Genomic DNA, 18056 nt, shown 5'->3' on the forward strand with positions numbered 1-18056 from the left:
AAGAAGGAAGTGGAGCACTAAATAAAGCGCTACCACTTCCCTTGGAGGGCTAAAACCATCAAGAGGGGCGGTAGTGGTGCAGCGTGCCCAATGTCGAGGGCAGCGCTTCCAGGGTCCGAGGCTCCTTCCCTCCCTTAAAGGGAAGGGCCATCGCTGCAGGCTCTGCGTGATATCGATGTCCTTCGTCGCTGACAGCAACCGCAGTCCGCGGCGATCAGCCCCAAGCTCTCGAGCAGAGGGCAGGGCTGATCCATCGCGGCACATCAAGGTTTTCAAAACACAACCTAAAGGATAAAAAAAACAAGCGACCTTACCTTTAATTATCGCTCCCAAGCAGTCGGCCTCCCGAACAACACCTCCTGCAGCTGTCGGTGTTGTCGCCCGGAGAAGCGGCAGGGGGCGGAACTGAAGTTCACGTCCGGAGCGCTACCGGGGCGATGACATCACGATCTCCGGGTGCAGGAGATCGCAGAGCTTGCTAGGGGTTACCGCCGCCGCTAACCTCCAGGTGAATTTAGCGGGTGTTGGTACTCTCGCCACGCTCGGGCGCACACCCAATAGCGCCCCGTTATTGCTCCCCGGAGGTGCTAACGAGGGGGCGCAAACGAGGCCAATTTCTCGCCCTAAATTTCCTAATAACAACTTACCCTTTTGTAAAGATTATTTATTAGGATCGAAATGCAGTGACATTTTTATTATAGAGTACATTTGAAGGAACTCACATTTCATTTTGTATTACTTGCTTTATTCTTACTCTTGAATTTTTTTCATTTCTGTCTGATTTTTCTTTTCTCCCTTTTATGTTTTGACAACACGTAGTTGAGTCTTTTTCATCCTGGTTGTCTTGGTAATAACCCTGTCCATCACAGAAACTCTTGTTGTTAATCCATTCCCTACTTACTCCCTCCCCACTCCAAGGATGACAACCATACTGCTGTCATGCACACATCATTAACTAAAGTGTGTTCACAATGAATGTGTTGATGTGTGGAGCCTGTTTCCCTCGTGTATTGAAGCTGTATTTCCAGCAACTCACACTAACACCAGCCTTTCCATTTCTTCAGTACAAATGGTTACACGTATGATGTTTGACAGGCTTACCACTGGAGCTTTATTTGCTTTTTGACCATTAGGCTCAGATTTTCATGCAAAAAATGTCGATCATTGAAAATATATTTTTAAAATAATTTGATTTAAAATGTGCAATCATTGTCAAATAAATCATTCGCATGCAAGTGCTCTAATTCTGTTGAGTAAAGGAAGCAAAAAAATTGGAATAAATGGAGCCATGTGCGATTAAAAGTTTAGAAAGAATGAGGGTAATTGTGCGAGAGTGTAAAATGGGCGATATCGATTCAGAAACCCAGTACACATCTCTCCCGATTTCCATTGACTTCACTTGGAGAGTTGTACAAGGGGCTGCTGAATCCAGATCTCCCGTTTCACACAATTGCCCAAAATTAAAGTTACCCCTCATTGATCATCATGTCGAAACTTCTGCCAGAAAAGAATCTCATTTAAAGGGCTGCTGGCATGCCAGTACAAAGGTCGGGGCAAAGGAGCGACGAGAGATTGTAGAGGACGTGATCTGGGCCCAGGAGAGGTGAGAGTTCGGGGCCATGGGCCCAGGGGCAGCACAGGCCAGCCCACACTGCAATATGTGTGCGCACTCGGTCCGTGCAGCAGAGAAGGTCTCCAGTTGTCTTGGTCAATCCTTGCCACTGGACCAAGACCTAACTCTGTCAAGTCCCTGTGGTGGCTGGGGTGCAATGGCTACAACACTTTAAAAAAATCCACGCACAGTCATCTTCCACCCTTCAAGATGTAGTTCAGGATCTGGAATATTAGGTCCTTCATTGAAACACCTATGATCTCATCCTTTTTTGGCGTGGAAGCAAGTCATCCTCATTTCGAGGGACTGCTTATGATGATGATGACAACAGAGATCTCTGGCAAGCTGGGTCCTGGGCAATTAAGAATCTGTGGTTGAGCTCTCCTGCTAACTAAGTGCATTAACGCACTGCCTATTTGACACTAAGGCATGCACAACAGGAAGGTCTGGAGTTGGAGTCCCGGTCTCTGTTGAGTTAGTTGACCTCAGTTGGGATGATGGTAAGGGTGACACACAAGGTCTCAAGGCCCCGCGATCGAGAGGGTGGGGAAAGAATTGAGTCAGGGTTACCAAACCTGACCACAGCCCATTGACCCATGCTGGAAAGTGTGTGTGGATAAATGTGAGGACAAGATGGCACTTGGCTGGGTCTTCATCTCTTCTCACCCAGGAATAGCCTGCCAATACTCACAGCTCGATCTCTCATGTGCAGAATGGTCTCTTGAATAAAGTGCTGAAGGACTGTTGAATCTAAGTCCATAAAGTACATCTTCAGGAGAGGCTGAAGGGAAATAGGAGAAGAAGAAAAAAACAGTGACAAAGAGTGATACAAAGATAGGTGGGAAAGCAAGTTGGGAGGGGGACGCAAATAATCTGCAAAGGGATATAGACTGAGTGGGCAAAAATTTGACAGATGGACAATAATGTGGGAAAATGTGAGGTTATCCACTTTGGTAGGAAAAATAAAAAAGCAAATTATTATTTAAATGGGGAGAGATTTCAAAATGCTGCAATACAGAGGGATCTGGAGGTCCTTGTACATGAAACACAAAAAGTTAGTATGCAGATACAGTAAGTAATTAGGAAGGCAAATGGAATGTTGGCCTTTATTGCAAGGGGGATGGAGTATAAAAGTAGGGAAATCCTGCTACAGGGCATTGGTGAGACCACACCTGGAGTACTGCGTACAGTTTTGGTCTCCTTATTTAAGGAGGGATATATTTGCATTAGAGGCAGTTCAGAGAAGGTTGATTCCTGAGATGAAGGGGTTGTCATATGAAGAAAGGTTGAGCAGGTTGGGCCTATACTCATTGGAGTTTAGAAGAATGAGAGGTGATCTTATTGAAATGTATAAGATTCTGAGGAGCCTGGACAGGATAGATGCAAAGAGTAATCATAGCATGATTGAATTTCAAATCCAGATGGAGGGTGAGAAAGTTGGATCTCTAACCAAGGTATGAAGCTTAAATAAAGGAGACTATGAAGGTATGAGGGCAGAGTTGGGTAAAGTGGACTGGGAAAATAGATTAAAGTGTAGGACGGTTGATGAACAGTAGTGTATATTTAAGGAGATATTTCACAACTCTCAAGAAAAATATATTCCAGTGAGGAGGAAAGGGTGTAAGAAAAAAGATAGCCATCCATGGCTAACTAAGAAAATTAAGGACGGTATCCAATTAAAAACAAGGGCCTACAAAGTGGCCAAAACTAGTGGGAGGACAGAAGACTGGGAAGCTTTTAAAAGCCAGCAAAGAACAGCTAAAAAAATGATTAAGGTAAAATAGATCATGAAAGTAAACTAGCACAAAATATAAAAACAGATAGCAAGACTTTCTATAGGTAAATAAAAAGGAAAAGAGTGGCTAAAGTAAATGTTGGCCCCTTAGAGGACAAGACCGGGAAATTAGTAATGGGGAACATGAAGATGGCAGAAACTCTGAACAAATATTTTGTATCAGCCTTTACGGTAGAGGACACCAACAATATTCCAACAGTGGATAGTCAAGTGGCTATAGCGGGGGAGGAACTTAACACAATCACAATCACTAAGGAGGTGGTACTCAGTAAGATAATGGAACTAAAGGCAGATAAATCCCCTAGACCTGGTTTGCATCCGAAGGTCTTAAGAGAAGTAGCGGCAGGGATTGTGGATGCATTGGTTGTAATTTACCAAAATTCCCTGGATTCTGGGGAGGTCCCAGCAGATTGGAAAACTGCAAATGTAACGCCCCTATTTAAAAAAGGAGGCAGACAAAAAGCAGGAAACTATAGACCAGTTAGCCTAATATCTGTGGTTGGGAAAATGTTGACGTCCATTATTAAAGAAGCAGTAGCAGGACATTTGGAAAAGCAAAATTCAGTCAGGCAGAGTCAGCATGGATTTATGAAGGGAAGTCATATTTGACAAATTTGCTGGAGTTCTTCGAGGATGTAATGAACAGGGTGGATAAAGGGAAACCAGTGGATGTGGTGTATTTGGATATCCAGAAGGCATTTAACAAGGTGCCACAAGAAAAGGTTACTGCACAAGATAAAAGTTCACAGGGTTGGGGGTAATATATTAGCATGGATAGAGGATTGGCTAACTAACAGAAACAGAGAGTCAGGATAAATGGTTCATTCTCTGGTTGGCAACTAGTGAGGTGCCACAGGGATCAGTGCTGGGATCCCAACTATTTACAATCCATATTAATGACTTGGAAGAAGAGACTGAGCATAACGTAGCCAAGTTTGCTGATGACACAAAGATAGGAGGAAAGCAATGTGTGAGGAGGACACAAAAAATCTACAAAAGGACATAGACAGGCTAAGTGAGTGGGCAAAAATTTGGCAGATGGAGTATAATGTTGGAAAGTGCGAAGTCATGCACTTTGGCAGAAAAAAATCAAAGAGCAAGTTATTATTTAAATGGAGAAAGATTGCAAAGTGCCGCAGTACTTGGGGGTACTTGTGCATGAAACGCAGAAAGATAGTATGCAGGTACAGCAAGTGATCAGGAAGACCAATGGTATCTTGGCCTTTATTGCAAAGGGGATGGAGTATAAAAGCAGGGAAGTCGTGCTACAGCTATACAAGGTATTGGTGAGGCCACACCTGGAATACTGCGTGCAGTTTTGGTTTCCATATTTACGAAAGGATATTCTTGCTTTGGAGGCAGTTCAGAGAAGTTTCACTAGGTTGATTCCGGGGATGAAGGGGTTGACTTATGAGGAAAGGTTGAGTAGGTTGGGCCTCTACTCATTGGAATTCAGAAGAATGAGAGGTGATCTTATCGAAACGTATAAGATTATGAAGGGGCTTGACAAGGTGGATGCAGAGAGGATGTTTCCACTGATGGGGCAGACTAGAACTAGAGGGCATGATCTTAGAATAAGGAGCCGCCCATTTAAAACAGAGATGAGGAGAAATCTCTTCTCTCAGAGGGCTGAAACTCTCTGGAATTCGCTGCCTCAGAGAGCTGTGGAAGCTGGGACATTGAATAAATTTAAGACAGAAATAGACAGTTTATTAAACGATAAGGGGATAAGGGTTAGGGGGAGCGGGCAAGAAAGTGGATTTGAGTCCATGATTAGATCAGCCATGATCTTATTGAATGGCGGAGCAGGCTCGAGGGGCCATATGGCCTACTCCTGTTCCTATTTCTTATGTTCTTATATTCTTATGTTCTTATTAAAGAGGATGGTTCCTCTCATAGGGGAATCTAGAACTAAGCGGCATAGTTTCAGAATAAGGGGTCGCCCATTTAAAATGGAAATGAGATGGAATTTCTTCTCTCGAAGGGTCATGAATCCTTGGAATTCTCTACCCCAGAGAGCTGTGGAGGCTGGGTCATTGAATATATTTAAGGTGGAGATAGACAGATTTTTGAATGATAAGGGAGTGAAGGGTTATGGGGACCAGGCAGGGAAGTGGAGCTGAGGCCACGATCAGATCAGTCATGATCTTATTGAATGGTGGAGCAGGCTCAAGGGGCCAAATGGCCGATTCCTGCTCCTATTTCTTATGTTCTTATTGAAAATTGATAGCGACAGACGTACCTGCCTTGGGAAGGTCCTCATACTATTATTGCACTGTTGCACACCTCTCAATTTAAAAAAAAGAATCCAGTCCGACAATTTAGGGCTTCCCCTCCACCTCTATGCTGGCCACACCCACAGGGTACTCTTCCTGACCTCACCTGAACCCGCCTGGAATTCTGTGTCCAGAGTAGTAGTTTATGCCGGACACACCCCAGCACAGGCTTGCCCACGGCAGGGTCTTGCAGTTGGAAACAATGGGACCTAAATCCAGCCCGAGAGGTCTGTAGCAGCAATAATAGCTGTCCAAAACAGCAACCAGAATGGCCGCCACACCTGAGGATGATGGCCTGTACCTAATAAAGAATGCTACTTACCTTTTTCCAGCTTCCATCTTGTCTTTCCTTCCTTAATCTCAAATTTGGGCACAGGGCCTGAAGCCTTCTGGGCGCCCCTCAAAATGGGCACCCCTTCGCTGTTGGGGTGAGAAAAATGAGGCAGATGGGGAAGTTGTGGCCCCTTCCAGCTCATGCCATGATTGAACCTGTTGGGAGTATTAGTGCTATGCACCACCCTTGCCGATGTGCTGGGAATGGAGTGAAGACTCAGTAACAGGTCCTTGTCTCTCTTACCCCATTTTAGAACTGAGTGCTCCACAGCTGCTCAGAAGAGGAAAGTCAGCCCTTTTACATACACCTGCCCCTTCGGAATTTTAATCTGGAGACGTTGAAGGACCAGAAGCCAATATAAGTCAGCAAGGGCAGAAGTGCTGGATCAACAGGATTTGTTGAGGGTTAAAATATAGGCAGCGCAGTTTTATTAATAAGCTGACATTTACAAGGTTATAGAGGATGGGGAGGTCTGCCAGGAGAGCACTGGAATATTCTAGTCTGGAGGTGACAAAGGCATGGGTGAGGGTTTCAGCCGCCAATGAGGTGGAGCTGCCAATGAAGCAGGGGTGGAGGTGGACGATATTACAGAGGTGGATGTAGATGGTTTTTGGGATCGAGTGCATAAGGAGTCAGGCACTCAGGTTTTGACCAGTCTGCGTTAACCTGAGACAGTGGCCAGGAAATGGTAATGGTACAGAATTTGTGGCGGGGGCCGAAGATGATGGCTTTGGGAATGGGTTCCAGGCAGCTGGGCCTCATGGACATGATGAGCTTGGAGAGGTCATCAGGTGAAGATAGAAGAGAAACTAGAAAATGATGCGGTACCAGGACTGGGGCAGAGTCTCTGGTAGCGGGGGTGGGGAGGGGGGCGGGGTGGGTGGGGGGGGTTGGCTTGGTGGGCAAAAGGAAAGGAGGGAGGCAGCTGAATGGATCGTCTCAATCTTATCGACAGAGTTCCATGGGCTCCTTGCACTTGTTGGATGCGAGAGGAGTTTAAAGTTGGTAGTGGGGAAAAGAAGTCTGAGGTTATCTTTGTTCTCCAGAATGATCCTGGGATAGTGGGTGGCTCTGACCCGTAATATGCTCCAGCCAAATATGGGGATGAATGGTGAAACCAGTTGTGAGCAAGATGCGTAGGAACAGGAGTACATCATTTAGCCTGATCTGCTATTCAATGAGGTCATGGCTGATCTCTGACCTAACTCCATACACCCTTCTTTGCCCCATATACCTTTGTTTAACAGAAATCCATCAATCTCAGATTTAATACTAACAATTGACCCAGCATCAACTGCTGTTTGCAGAAGGCTGTTCCAAACTTATATCATCCTTTGTGTGTAGAAGTGTTTCCTAACTTCATTCCTGAAAGGCCCCTATCGCCAGCCTTTCCCAGGTCCCGATCCCCAGTTCTCTCTCCCTCCCCCACTCCCCACCAGTCCATTGCCCAGCCCCCTGTGTTTTCTCTCGACCTCCCCCCAATCCATTGCCCAGCCTCCGGTGTTCTCTCCAAGCCGCCCCCACCCCCTTCCCGATCCACTCTCCACCTCCCCGATCCATTGCCCAGCCCTCAGGCCTCACATGAACCCTCCCTACTTGTTCCGTGCGGCGCGGGATACCACAGCCTGACATGCAAATCAAGCCTTCTCATTAAAGTCGGCAGGGCCTGCGGGGAAACCCTGCCTCCCAAGTTTCCCGACCTCATCGGAGCCCGCTCGCCCCCAACCCGCCTTTCTCCAGAAAATTCCGACCCGTATGTTTACATCTTGTCAGCCAGGACCATTAGCAGCACAGATGATGGTCATCAAAAGTTCAGGCCTATCATCCAGTGTGGAGGACACTATGCTACCAGTGACCCTTGTACATCTCATTGTGGACGACATCAAATTGCGGGCGGGCGGGGGGTTAGTTAATACAGAGGAGGACTGCGGCAAAATACAGGCAAACATGAATAAATTTGCAGACTGACAATGTTTGGGCCATCGAGCGTGGTTTTACAGTTCTAATCGGAGAGCTAGCTTTCTTCATGTCAGCCTAGACAGTGAGTGTCAGCAGGCTACACTCCACCTACACTACACGACACGCCCAGTCCAGGCCATTGTCTGCTCACCTAATATTCACACCCACAGGCTTGGGAAATGGAGGTTGGAAAACCCTGGGAATGGTACAGACTCAACACAACCCAAGAACATTGGGTGCCGTTGTTGCAGTAGCACTGGGTGGCAGAGAATGTTGTGGAAACTGGGGTAGGTGGTAATTTAATGATTTAGTCTCCCTAATTGCGCTGGATGCAAATTGTTTCAGGAAAGCATTGTTTTCTTATGCAAGTATGCTGTTCTGTTCAATCTTGCGCTCTCGGCGAAAGGTGAGAGGGGGGGGGGAGTGGGGGTAATATTCACCTTCACCCTTGGGCACTAAACTGGCAGAGCGGACTGCCCACCCGTTACCGAACCCACCCAGAAAATCGGGAAAGCCGTCCCGCCAGTTTTCCGCCCAAACAGGAAGGTGAAAATTACCCCCGGCATCACTGCCGGACGTGGCCACTGAATCTGGCACTCCTCCCACAGACCATGTGCAACCTTTTGCAGCCTCATTTCATCCCCCGAAAGGGAAAGAGCTGTATAAAAACTCACTGGGTGTGAGGAGAAATATATGATGGCAGCATAAATATCAAAATAAAGTCAATTTGCTTTTCAAACATTAGAAAGTTCAAAATCCCTCAATTCTAGTCGAATACCTTCATTATAGAATTGTATACTGCCTGTATTTAATCATTACTGGCTCATTTAGTGTGTTAACCAGTACTGACAAGCACAGATTAATTAGTTATGCACTGAATCTTTTGCCTTTTATAATTTTGCAAGAAAAGCAATAGTTGGCATATGTTTTAATTACCACAGCACGAAAGAGATCTAACAATTGTAATCAAACTAACCTTCCTTTGGCCTGTTCTGTTCCTCCCACTCCCCTCCGCCCCCACACTTTAACACCCAACTTAGGTCGCTGTAACAAATGATTCTCTGGATCCACTGTACACGGAGTCCAAGGAAAACGTGCAAATACAGCCGAACGAACCATCGTCTTTGAATGAGTCTGTGCCCCATGTGTCCGGTGTGCAGCCGCCTGTGGTGTTAGTGCCTGCCTCACCCAACGCACCCACCAAGCACAGTGTCCATATCCAGCAGCACAGCCGTAACCAATGCAACATCACTAACTATGGGACAGCTTCGCCGCGTCACGCCCGGAATCCCTTCAGGGAACTCCCTGACTCAGCAGACCAGGAAGTCTCTCAGATCAACAGCAGCAACAAGAGAGCCTCCAAACCTCCCCTGTGCCCTCCGGTGCCCTCGAAGGTCTGCAGCAGCACCGGGAACCTCACGATGAGAGACGTCAAAAAGTACTACAGTGTGGACACGCAAGGATTCTTGGCCAAGCCCACCTCGTGGTTGGACGATCCTCGGAGACATTCAATTGAGATCTGCTCCTCCGTGGAAGCCAGTCCGCAGCAGCGATTCTCCTCGTCGTCCTGCTGCACCATTGGCCAGCCAGCGACGGAACTGGACAGTCTGCACACAGCCCGGCAGAAACAGAAAATGAGCCCCCCCTGCATTTCTATAGACCCGCCAGAGGACCACCACACGGCGATGCAAGGTACTCACGGGCAAATGTCCTCTAGTGACAACATGTGTTTGAGAAGGCGTGCCCCGTCCTGTGACTCGGCCCCTCACAAGGACTCTGTGGACCTGGCGGACCCACTGCTTCCCGAAAGCACGCCCACCTCTCCTTCTCCGGCAAGGGATTTGCTGACTCTTCCCAGTTTTTCCTTGGATCAGGCCGAGGGGGACCACTGAACTAGAGCGTTGATCTGTTTATGTTGCCAAAAAGACAATTTTTGTTCATCCTTTCCTAACATTAACGAAGAATTTTGCATTCTGACTGGCACTGGAGGTCAAGCCCCCACTAACACCTCCCCCACCCCTTTCCCCCATCCAATCAGTAACCAAGGTTACTGGAGCCCTCACAATGCTGCTCTGCCTTGCACTCAAGCAGGTGGTTGACTGACCATTGATCCAGATAGTCCAGAACAGTGGAGCGTCACTTTTTTTCAAATGTAAAAGGTTTTTTCTTTTGAAATTGGGAGGTAATATGCCGAATGGTAATATTTTCACAACAAAATACCGGTACATTCCAGGATTTGCTTTGTAACTCAGTTTGGGGCAACTAAGGATGGGCAATAAATGCCAGCCTTGTCAGCGACATTCACATCCCGAGAATTATTTTTTTAAACAAAATATTAATTAAATAATAGTAGTTGCCATTCATTTTAATCAGAATTCAATTGAGTTGGTCTGGACATTTTCTTTATTTTCCAAAAGGCAAAAAACAAAGATCCAACCATTAATATATTTAGAAAAAAGAATAATATTTATAAATAAAATAAATTGCAATATTTACTCAATCTGTGTGGTTAACTGAAATTATTGGTTGCCTGGTATCGAAAAATGGCACTCCACTGTAACCGAGACTCTGTAAGGTCTTCTCAATTTCTAACCAAGACACGATTTTAATACTGTAGCTGTTGTATGTATGGGTTACACTTCTGTTGCAGGGTACTGCTGTTTCTGATGTTTATCTCCTGATCTGTTATCCTTATTTATTTATCAATTGGTTTGCTCATTGGGACATTGGTCGAACTATAACTACTCGCACCAGTTAGGTTTGGTGAATTGGTCCCATTTTCATTATTTTTTCAATTCTAAACGATTCGTGACTTCTGAAACTATATTGGCTGCAGACAACTCCCTTGGTTCTGCTAACGCTGTCCGAATTTAATGTTGCTCTAGCTGTTAACTGGACGCGGTTCGTTTCAGTTCATATAGACTCGATTGTGAAGTAATATATGTTTGTAATAAGAGATCAGGGATGGTGCCATGATGTGGCCAAAGATAGATGACAGCTAGAACTTGTGTTAAATATATTGAAGATTCCAGTCAGTTAATCTCTGCAAAATGTCACAACCCATACTCTTTAAGCAAAGGTTGTTTTTTTTTATTTCAAATGGTCATCCCGAATCAATAAATTACCTGACCTAGCATCTTCTTGACACTGGAAAATGTATCTCCGATGACTGTGCATCATTACATTTTGCTATTTCCCATGTCCAGGATTGTCATAGCAACTCAATAATAAAGGGTGGGGAGTGGAATCCCAAAGCTTAATATTTGTCAATGACAACCATGGCTGGTTGCTCCTTAAAAATCCCCATTGCTTCAAAAAATAAAATTATTGCTTGAATTCAACCTTCTGTTCCTCTCGCTAGGCATGGTACTGTTCTATAATTGTGTAGAAAATGGCATCCCTTTCAGGCAATTCTTCCCGCATATCTCCAGATGTGATGGAACCCTGAATATTTACCATCTCCAATTCCAGATCGGATTTTTATTGCTTTCTGCCAAAACTTGAACCCGTGCTGATTGGGCGTCCACTTAATACCAGACAGGGAGTCAACTTTTTTGAGGAAGATCATTTCTTTTGCCCATATTAAGAACGCATCCAATAATTACCGTTCCTTTTGTAAGTGATTTATACAGTGCTAGATGTATGGTCCCTGACTTTGAATCTCTCAGAGAAATACATTGCTGGATACATCAGTCACACTGTTCACGCCCTGCAGGAAGTCTAAGGAAGTCAGGCAAAACATTCTTCTAAATGGTGGGACAAGGGGAATGGATATCCGAAGGCCCTTAACATTGACAGCTTTGACTACATTGATGGCACCTTATGTTGAGCAGCTGTCAAGGTCTAAGTTCTGGGTCATCGCATCAAAAGCAGACAAGGCTGAATTGAAATGATACCATGAATTTTGTAGGAGTGTTAATGAATTCTGATACTACAGATGACAAAGAGCAAATTGTTCTACTGATGTCCAATATATGGAGCAGTATTTAAATCCCTTACTTTCTTGGGGCGCATACCCAGCCTTGGGCTTTCCAGTGCTATACGTGTGCAAGATCTTTGTTCGAGAACATTCTGCATTGTACCCTTGTAGCTCAATCACATTGATTCGATTAGTTCGAAGCACACCAGCACTTTAACATTGCAGATTACTGTATGCAGACAGTCTGAGCATTACAGTGATCTCTACCATTGCTAGTTTGTGCGTGCGTGGGTGGGTGTGTGTATGTAAGTGTGTAAGCGTTTGTCAGATTACTGTAGGTTATTCATCTACAGCCATTGCACATACCTTATAGGACCACTCTCGTTAAGATCTTACCAGCTAGAAATCATGTTTATTTAAATGTAAGTATTTGTAACACGTTCCTTGGGCTTGAGTAGAATTCACTCCAGCACAAGGGGAAAGTTACCGACAATGTAAAACTTCAGAGGTTTAAAAATAGCCACTGCTGCAACCTGTTTCTTCCTATCCTGCTATCTTCCATATAGAATACATTGCAGAGAAAATACTGATCAAAATAGACACAGTGCAGTGCAATGTTAATATTTATGTAGTATATATTATAGAGAAATTGTATTTAATAGTTGTTAAATTCTATGCTGTATTCAGGTATTTTTTTGGACCATATAGTGGGTCTGTGCGATCAGGGCAACAACATTGGTGGCTCTTCAATGAGAAACTAAATTAAGGTAAATGGATTCTTAGGGCAGAGATTCTTCAGAGTTAAGTTCGGGATCACCTAGACATTCAGAAATGTGACATATATAATTTTGTTGATCTCATTATGCTCTTTTTGGATGCATTGATTGCTAGTTGTAAAGTGCTTTCCAAAGACCTGGCACTGGGGTTTGGTGTCACATTTGAATACCTGGATAGTTTACAAAGCCGGTGTAACATTAAAGTTTTATAGTTCAGCCTAAGTTACAGTCGTAGTCCCTTGCTTGCTTTCAGCACCTGTTGGAAAAGCAATTTTCTGCTAGTCGATTTCAATCAATACACAGGCAGGATGTTGAATTTGAACCCGGTCACAGGATTGGAGTCATCGGGCCAGCATCATCAAGCACCGGCTGAAATAAGCCGTCTGCTGCCCTAGAGAGAAACTACGTCCTCTGGTGTAGGAGGGCGGGGGAATAACCTGAATGTTAGAGCTAGGCCGTTCAGGCATGATGTCAGGAAGCACTTCATCGCACAAAAGGTTGTGGAAATTTTGAACTCTCTGCCCCCCAAAAAAGCTGTTGAGGCTGGGGGTCAATTGAAAATTTGCAAAACTGAGATTGATAGACCTTTGTTAGGTAAGGGTATTAAGGCGGGTAAAGGGAGTTAAGACACAGATCGGCCATGATTTAATTGAATGGTGGAACAGACTCGAGGGGCTACTAGTCCTATGTTCCTAATGTGATTATTTTGGCAAGAAAAGTATGAAGTAAGATCAAACTTAGGAACCTGAAAAAAAAAGGATGGTGATCTGACCAATCCACCTTTTAGTCACTCCAAACCGTCACTCTGTTCAGCTCGGCCTTTCAACACTATTATTACTTCAATTGGCTGAAGACTTTTTCTGCACCAAAAAGCTTCATATTCACCAAACAGCAATTGTATTAATAATGCAACAGGTTCCTGAAATTTTGTAACAGTGCTTACATTTTTAATTCACATCTCACCATTAGAGAAACAGGAGTGTTTCAGGTCTCCAATAGTACGGGTCCTTTCCTCTACGCTTAATGCATCTAAAATCACTTCATTTACTCCATTCAATGCCTCCACGGTTTAAAAAAAACGTATTGTACAGACACCCTTATATAAAAAAAATTCGAGAATTCGATAATTGGCGCAAGTGTTGCTAGCTGATGGTTGCTGACAATCGGTTTAATTCTCATGCCAGCAGTGCTGTAAAAAGGTACGTGTAGAACACTTCCTGTAGAGTCCCACTTAAATAGAAGCAGGAAGGATTTCCTGATTTTTTTCTTTTTATAGGTAGGTACATGTTAATAGATTTTGCCAAAGATAGATTTACATTTGAATAAAGTCCAGTGCGAAAAGCGCTGTTGGTTATAACGCAGATAGGTGAATGAATTAATGAATGTGTGAGTGAATGATCACTTTAAGCACTGTCTAATTTTTTTTCCATCAAGACTTGCCCTCGAAAATATTACAGTTCTGTGACAGAAAACAGGAACAGGTTTCAAGAAGCCCTGTTTCTTTTTTTAAAAAAACGATACTTTATTCATTATTAAAACACATACACACACAAGACAGAAAATCTGCATTTGTTTTTTAACCATTCAAAATTTATACTGGGGGACATGCTGAAGAGGACAGGCAAGTAAATCAGACCGGGGGCGGGGTGGGGGGGAAGAGATGGCATTCTGCTCCAAGATTTGTACATCTGTTTAAAAATCAACACTTTTGAAAATTGTTGTAAGACTATTGAAGCTGCAAAGAGACTATTTTTGCAAAAAAAAAGAAAAAAAATGAAAAAGTTACTTCATGACAGAGCTGTTTTATTTTCCAAAAGATTGCTCCAGGTCACAGGAAGGTCATTCAGAGGTGATAATTCTGGTTTCAGGCATCTATTTCCGATCAGACATTAAAATAACCGATGATGTCATTGGAGTTTCAAGTCAAATGTATACTGCTACATATACATTGAAAATAGTATTTTACCAAAAAGTAAGGAATGCTAATTGCGCTGAAATTGCATTCCTTTATCAGCCAGCAGGGATAAATTTGATTTAAAATTTATTGTGCTCACGAGCCTTGTGATATTCAGGTCACAGTAGGTTTTATTTTGGGAAGAAGGGAGTTTAAAACTTACAACAACAAAAAAAAGTATTACCTTTCAAATGACAGTGTTATATTAGTCTAACATTACCTGACTGCTGGAGTTCATTGTGGGTTTGATAATTATAATCATTATCTAGTAAGCGATAGATTGTTCAGCCTAGCCCTCCCCCACCCCAAAGTTGTCAAAATTCAGTAACCTTTTTCTAATTCGTTCAAGTTTCCTTTATCAATAAAAAGCTGTAGGGATCAATGTCACCAATCTCCTGTAAATTCAATTTCTGTACAGGGAATAGTATCTAGTCTGATGTACAACTCTTTAGTCAAGTACATTCTGGAAAATTGAACATATTTAACAATATATATTTATATACTTGTCGTTACCAACATGAACTGAATCCTCTCAATAGTCAATATGCAATGTTTGAGATGAAACAATAAACACACCTGTGCAGGAGAAGATATGATGTTTTTGTATAATAGCCAAAACAGGATAATGGTATAAAGTATCACACTCTCTACTCTTCTGTTCCTGCTGGCTTGTAAGCAGGGGAGATCTCCAGCTTTTGCAACGTCTGAAGATCACTGTCTGAAAACAATGTCTGAAAATGTCCAAATTCTCTCTGAGTGGACCAGCAACCAATGGCTTCACTGTTTTTCGCAGCAGTTTTGAAAGAGATGAGGGAACCTCCAATAGCAAAGCAGAGAGGATGTGTGTCCAGTGACAGACGTGTCTTGTATTACCACATTTTTGCTCCATATTCTCGTGCAAAACGTTGGTTCCTTTTAGATAAACTGTGTCCTGATTTTCTCAAATGTTTATGCAGTAGCCCTACTTTTATGTAGATGAAAATGAATTTTAAATTATGCTTTAAAATAAATAGAGAAGATTCTCAGTGTGTCGGTGGTGCCCTCATTTGCTGTGTCCTTTGATTTGAAAAGTAATGAGATTGAGTCTTCAACTTGTGACCTGGTCTTCACAGTCATGCTCCTTCCGGATGGTGAGTTTTCCGAGACTCAGCCAGGTTCCAAGTTAACGGAGTGAAGGGAAGTAAACAGAGTTCTTATTGCCCAACTCACTTCCTGGGAACCCAAGGACAAGAGAACAAACTTTTTGCACATCAATCACCAATCCATGTATTTCCTTTCCGGATGCTTCAGCTGAGTGGCAACATAACGTGCTTGACCGCATTCTCTTCTATTTGTGAACAACTGGGAACAAAGAAATGGCAGACCAATTGAACAAGTACTTTGGTTCGGTATTCACTAAGGAGGACACAAACAACCTTCCGGATATAAAAGGAGTCAGAGGATCTAGTAAGAAGGAGGAACTGAGGGAAATCCTTATTAAATCGGGAAATTGTGTTGGGGAAATTGATGGGATTGAAGGCCGATAAATCCCCAGGGCCTGATGGTCTGCATCCCAGAGTACTTAAGGAGGTGGCCTTGGAAATAGCGGATGCATTGACAGTCATTTTCCAACATTCCATAGACTCTGGATCAGTTCCGATGGAGTGGAGGATAGCCAATGTAACCCCACTTTTTAAAAAAGGAGGGAGAGAGAAAACAGGGAATTATAGACCGGTCAGCCTGACATCAGTAGTGGGTAAATTGATGGAATCAATTATTAAGGATGTCATAGCAGCGCATTTGGAAAGAGGTGACATGATAGGTCCAAGTCAGCATGGATTTATGAAAGGGAAATCATGCTTGATAAATCTTCTGGAATTTTTTGAGGATGTTTCCAGTAGAGTGGACAAGGGAGAACCAGTTGATGTGGTGTATTTGGACTTTCAGAAGGCTTTCGACAAGGTCCCACACAAGAGATTAATGTGCAAAGTTTAAAGCACATGGGATTGGGGGTAGTGTGCTGACGTGGATTGAGAACTGGTTGGCAGACAGGAAGCAAAGAGTAGGAGTAAATGGGTACTTTTCAGAAAGGCGGGCAGTGACTAGTGGGGTACCACAAGGTTCTGTGCTGGGGCCCCAGCTGTTTACATTGTACATTAATGATTTAGACGAGGGGATTAAATGTAGTATCTCCAAATTTGCGGATGACACTAAGTTGGGTGGCAGTGTGAGCTGCGAGGAGGATGCTATGAGGCTGCAAAGCGACTTGGATAGGTTAGGTGAGTGGGCAAATGCATGGCAGATGAAGTATAATGTGGATAAATGTGAGGTTGTCCACTTTGGTGGTAAAAACAGAGAGACAGACTATGATCTGAATGGTGACAGATTAGGAAAAGGGGAGGTGCAACGAGACCTGGGTGTCATGGTACATCAGTCATTGAAGGTTAGCATGCAGGTACAGCAGGCGGTTAAGAAAGCAAATGGCATGTTGGCCTTCATAGCGAGGGGATTTGAGTACAGGGGCAGGGAGGTGTTACTACAGTTGTACAGGGCCTTGGTGAGGCCACACCTGGAGTATTGTGTACAGTTTTAGCCTCCTAACTTGAGGAAGGACGTTCTTGCTATTGAGGGAGTGCAGCGAAGGTTCACCAGACTGATTCCCCGGATGGCAGGACTGACATATCAAGAAAGACTGGATCAACTGGGCTTGTATTCACTGGAGTTCAGAAAAATGAGAAGGGATCTCATAGAAACGTTTAAAATTCTGACGGGTTTAGACAGGTTAGATGCAGGAAGAATGTTCCCAATGTTGGGGAAGTCCAGAACCAGGGGTCACAGTCTAAGGATAAGGGGTAAGCCATTTAGGACCGAGATGAGGAGAAACTTCTTCACCCAGAGAGTGGTGAACCTGTGGAATTCTCTACCACAGAAAGCTGTTGAGGCCAATTCACTAAATATATTCAAAAAGGAGTTAGATGTAGTCCTTACTACTAGGGGGATCAAGGGGTATGGCGAGAAAGCAGGAATGGGGTACTGAAGTTGCATGTTCAGCCATGAACTCATTGAATGGCGGTGCAGGCTCGAAGGGCCGAATGGCCTACTCCTGCACCTATTTTCTATGTTTCTAAGTTAACTCCAAGTAACATCACAGTTTCAGACAGGAGAAGATCTTTGGACCATCTAGCCCACCTTTGCGCACCTTGGTGCATTGCTAAATAACCCTGAATCCCATTTGTTGATACAAAAAAAGGAAAGGGCAAGCAATTTATATAACGCCTTTCATGACTTCAGGACGTCCCAAAGTGCTTTACGGCCAATTAAGTACTTTTGAAGTGTCGTCGCTGTTGTACTGTCGGGAAACCAGCAGCCAATTTGCATACAGCAAGAACCCACCAACTGCAATGAGATACATGATCAGATAATCTGTTTTTAATTATGTTGGTTGAGGGATA

General features: G+C 43.9%; 1 protein-coding gene across 1 annotated transcript in view; it reads left to right on the top strand.

Moving 5' to 3' along the window:
• Positions 1-15647, top strand: part of cacna1g (calcium channel, voltage-dependent, T type, alpha 1G subunit) — a 372532-nt gene extending 356885 nt beyond the window's left edge. The window contains exon 35 of the mRNA XM_070857502.1: positions 9017-15647. Coding sequence (XP_070713603.1) covers positions 9017-9868 — 852 coding nt within the window. The 3' untranslated portion in view covers positions 9869-15647. The remainder of the gene's footprint in view (positions 1-9016) is intronic.
• Positions 15648-18056: the final 2409 nt, after the last annotated feature.

This window comes from Pristiophorus japonicus, chromosome 16 (assembly GCF_044704955.1).
Source record: "Pristiophorus japonicus isolate sPriJap1 chromosome 16, sPriJap1.hap1, whole genome shotgun sequence".
Classification (NCBI taxonomy): domain Eukaryota; kingdom Metazoa; phylum Chordata; class Chondrichthyes; family Pristiophoridae; genus Pristiophorus; species Pristiophorus japonicus.